The following is a 2,707-nucleotide window of genomic DNA, read 5'->3' as shown; positions in this document are numbered from 1 at the left end:
TCTTCACTGGCACACATCAAGAGTATCACACTGCAGCTCCAATTTGTGGATGTTGAAACCATGGACACCTTTGCTTGGGACGTCTTGAGAGCTATTGTTGATTCCCTGCATGTTGTGGAAATCTTCGTGCAGGCAGGGGATTCACGAATAATGTACGATAAATTCTCGAAATATTACATCGTGTTCTTTTATAGCTATAGTATTTCCTAATCTAATCATAACCAATGAAATGTCCTTATAAAGGCGAGACTAGGTACAAATGAGTTGGGGTGTCAAACGGGTGCCAGCGTAGAGTGCTCTGGGCGTGTCACATCTAAATAAAGAAACCATGATGCGGAGCGCGTCATGTCAGAGAGTTGAGACTACGAAGCGCATCAGTGCATTGTCATATCATCGGGTATGTGCCTCAGATACAACAACATTGCACATGCACCACCTTTGTGTCAACCACTTACATTCGGAAGACAAAGATAACGGCTTCAAGGTCATGAAGAGGATCCTGTGCTCTGTCTTGCACTGCATGCAGCTGACCTGGGCTCTCAAATCAGGCAAACTGCAATTCAACCTCTGGCCCTATTTTGACAAACCTATCGCAACTATAGACATCTTGTCTGTACCAACGGAGCACACCATCATCAGGGAAACAAAACATCGCTGCGCACTAGTACAGAGTGTACGTACTGTTGGCACTTCCATAGCCTAGTCCCTGGTTCATAGCACTCGTACTTTCTTAATCACGCATCATACTGCTGTGTACTTCTGTGTATTTCTTGTGTAATACCAGTGTACAAACCAGGTCAAACCTTGATTGCAGTCAATACACAGCTCATTTTGACCCCATCCTGCAGGTTATACAATGAAGAATCATAAATTTAAGCTAATATAAGTACAATACATATATATATATACAGGTGGGGGGCATTGGTACTGGGGGCAGGACAGCCCACTATGAGCATGGTCTTACTGATGTGACTACATTTGGTGCAGGGTTCAAGCCCAACCTTTGCTGACTGCAAAGCTGGTGTGTTAGTGTAAGTGTGCATCATTCGGACACAGCACATGACTCACCCAGGACTGCCGCACATCACGCCGCATGATGTCCTGCCATTGAACACATGCAATGAAGGGCCCATGGCGGGCACCGACAAGCATGGTTGATGATGTCCATGGGCTTGGATCAGTCTATGACAGGGTATTAGTATTGATAGCTTGATATTCTAGGACCTGAACACGTACTTAGCTGCTTCACTCTCGAGCACGGTCTCACTGAGCTGGAATGGATGCCGTGTGATAGCCGTTAGCCTGGAAGTCTACCAGGAGACTTGTCCAATGCACTGTGATGGCTGGCCTGCCATGCCCAATTGCTAAATGGCAGTCACATCCGCAGATGAACAGGGGCCAGCTGGGGAGGTGGAGGGAGGAAGCAAGGTGAAAGAAAGAATGGCGTCGTGGTAAGAGGGTAAAAATACCCAGGAATAGATCTTCCAAAACGTGATGAGAGCATGACACCATCTGGGTTTAGGGCAGGGTTTAAACACCTTGGATTCTCGGGAGTTTGACCTGCCCAAACATGGTGCAGAAGATGTTGAACGAGAGCAAAGTTTTTGTGTTCGATGGACCCACCTTTGTAGTATTTCAGTCCTGCACAAGTCCAGCAGAGGCAGCAGGTGGGCCATGCCATGCAGCAGCTGCACGGGATAGCCAGCGTGAACACGGCAGCTGAAATACCTTGTCCACCACATCCTACATGACTGGACCGATGACGTGCCAGTAGAGGTCCTCGGCAACGTGCGCGCCACAACACCCATGTCGGATGAACACGAACACACATGACCGCACGCCAAAATCACTGCTGATGCAGGAGCACAGAAATTATGGCTTCATGTACATAGCTAACCCTGCATATTTTGAATCATGGAAAGATGTTCACAGAGGCAGAGACGCTTGGCCTTCTAGAACACGCAGAGTCCAGAGAAATCAAGGTGTATTCTTGGGCCCCAGTGCATGTCTATCTTCGACCTACTATATGGCTATGCTGTTTGGATCTTAACATCTGAACTGTGCTAAGTATGTATGATACGAACACCAGGAACAAAAGTACAGAGTAGTACACAGTTCTACGGAGTTTCTGTACAAGTTCCGTGTCTCCGCACTTTTGGGTATTTCCTGATGATCAACGGCATCAGGATCACTCTCGACATCGCCAAACAAGCCAAGTGGCTGCTGTGCCCAGTCCACCCTTACTTCTATCACTGCTCAGAGCTCACCACAAAAGAGAAATATCTACAGCAGCTTGTATTTGCCCACCCGGGCGAGCATCTATGGACACAGACTCAGGGACTCCCGTGCTCTTCACCCACTGCTGAAATACTCTGCATGTGGTAGCCAAGCAAAACCAGGAAGTGGTAGGAGTCGACGGGCTTGAAGGCGGACAGGGCGAGGGAATGGCCAACAAAGAAGCAGAAGGTATAGGGGAGGACGCATGGAGCAAGCATGAAGGTCAGGTGTGGGTAGGGGGTACGACTGGGCGGTTGCTCGAGCTTTGAGGCGGAGACAAGCTGTGGACAGTAGTAACCACGGGAACAAGAGTTTCAGTTCGGCGGCCTAGACACGGAAACTTATTAAGTTACACCGGACTAGCCACTCAGAAGCGCCCATGAGTGGCTAAGACACTGAAAGCCCAAAAATAGGCACAGGCAGGAATCAA

At 48.5% G+C, this 2,707-nt stretch overlaps 1 protein-coding gene across 1 annotated transcript; it reads right to left on the bottom strand.

Annotated features, from left to right (window-relative positions):
• Window positions 1-2,283: 2,283 nt before the first annotated feature.
• PHACADRAFT_202921 (uncharacterized protein) lies at window positions 2,284-2,495 on the bottom strand (the record flags this gene model as incomplete). Its single annotated transcript, XM_007403028.1, has 2 exons — window positions 2,284-2,319; window positions 2,361-2,495. 2 exons carry the CDS (start codon window positions 2,493-2,495, stop codon window positions 2,284-2,286), a joined length of 171 nt encoding a protein of 56 aa, XP_007403090.1.
• Window positions 2,496-2,707: the final 212 nt, after the last annotated feature.

Source organism: Phanerochaete carnosa (genome assembly GCF_000300595.1).
Source record: "Phanerochaete carnosa HHB-10118-sp unplaced genomic scaffold PHACAscaffold_680, whole genome shotgun sequence".
In the NCBI taxonomy this organism is placed as follows: domain Eukaryota; kingdom Fungi; phylum Basidiomycota; class Agaricomycetes; order Polyporales; family Phanerochaetaceae; genus Phanerochaete; species Phanerochaete carnosa.
This window is presented reverse-complemented; position numbering and strand designations above follow the sequence as displayed.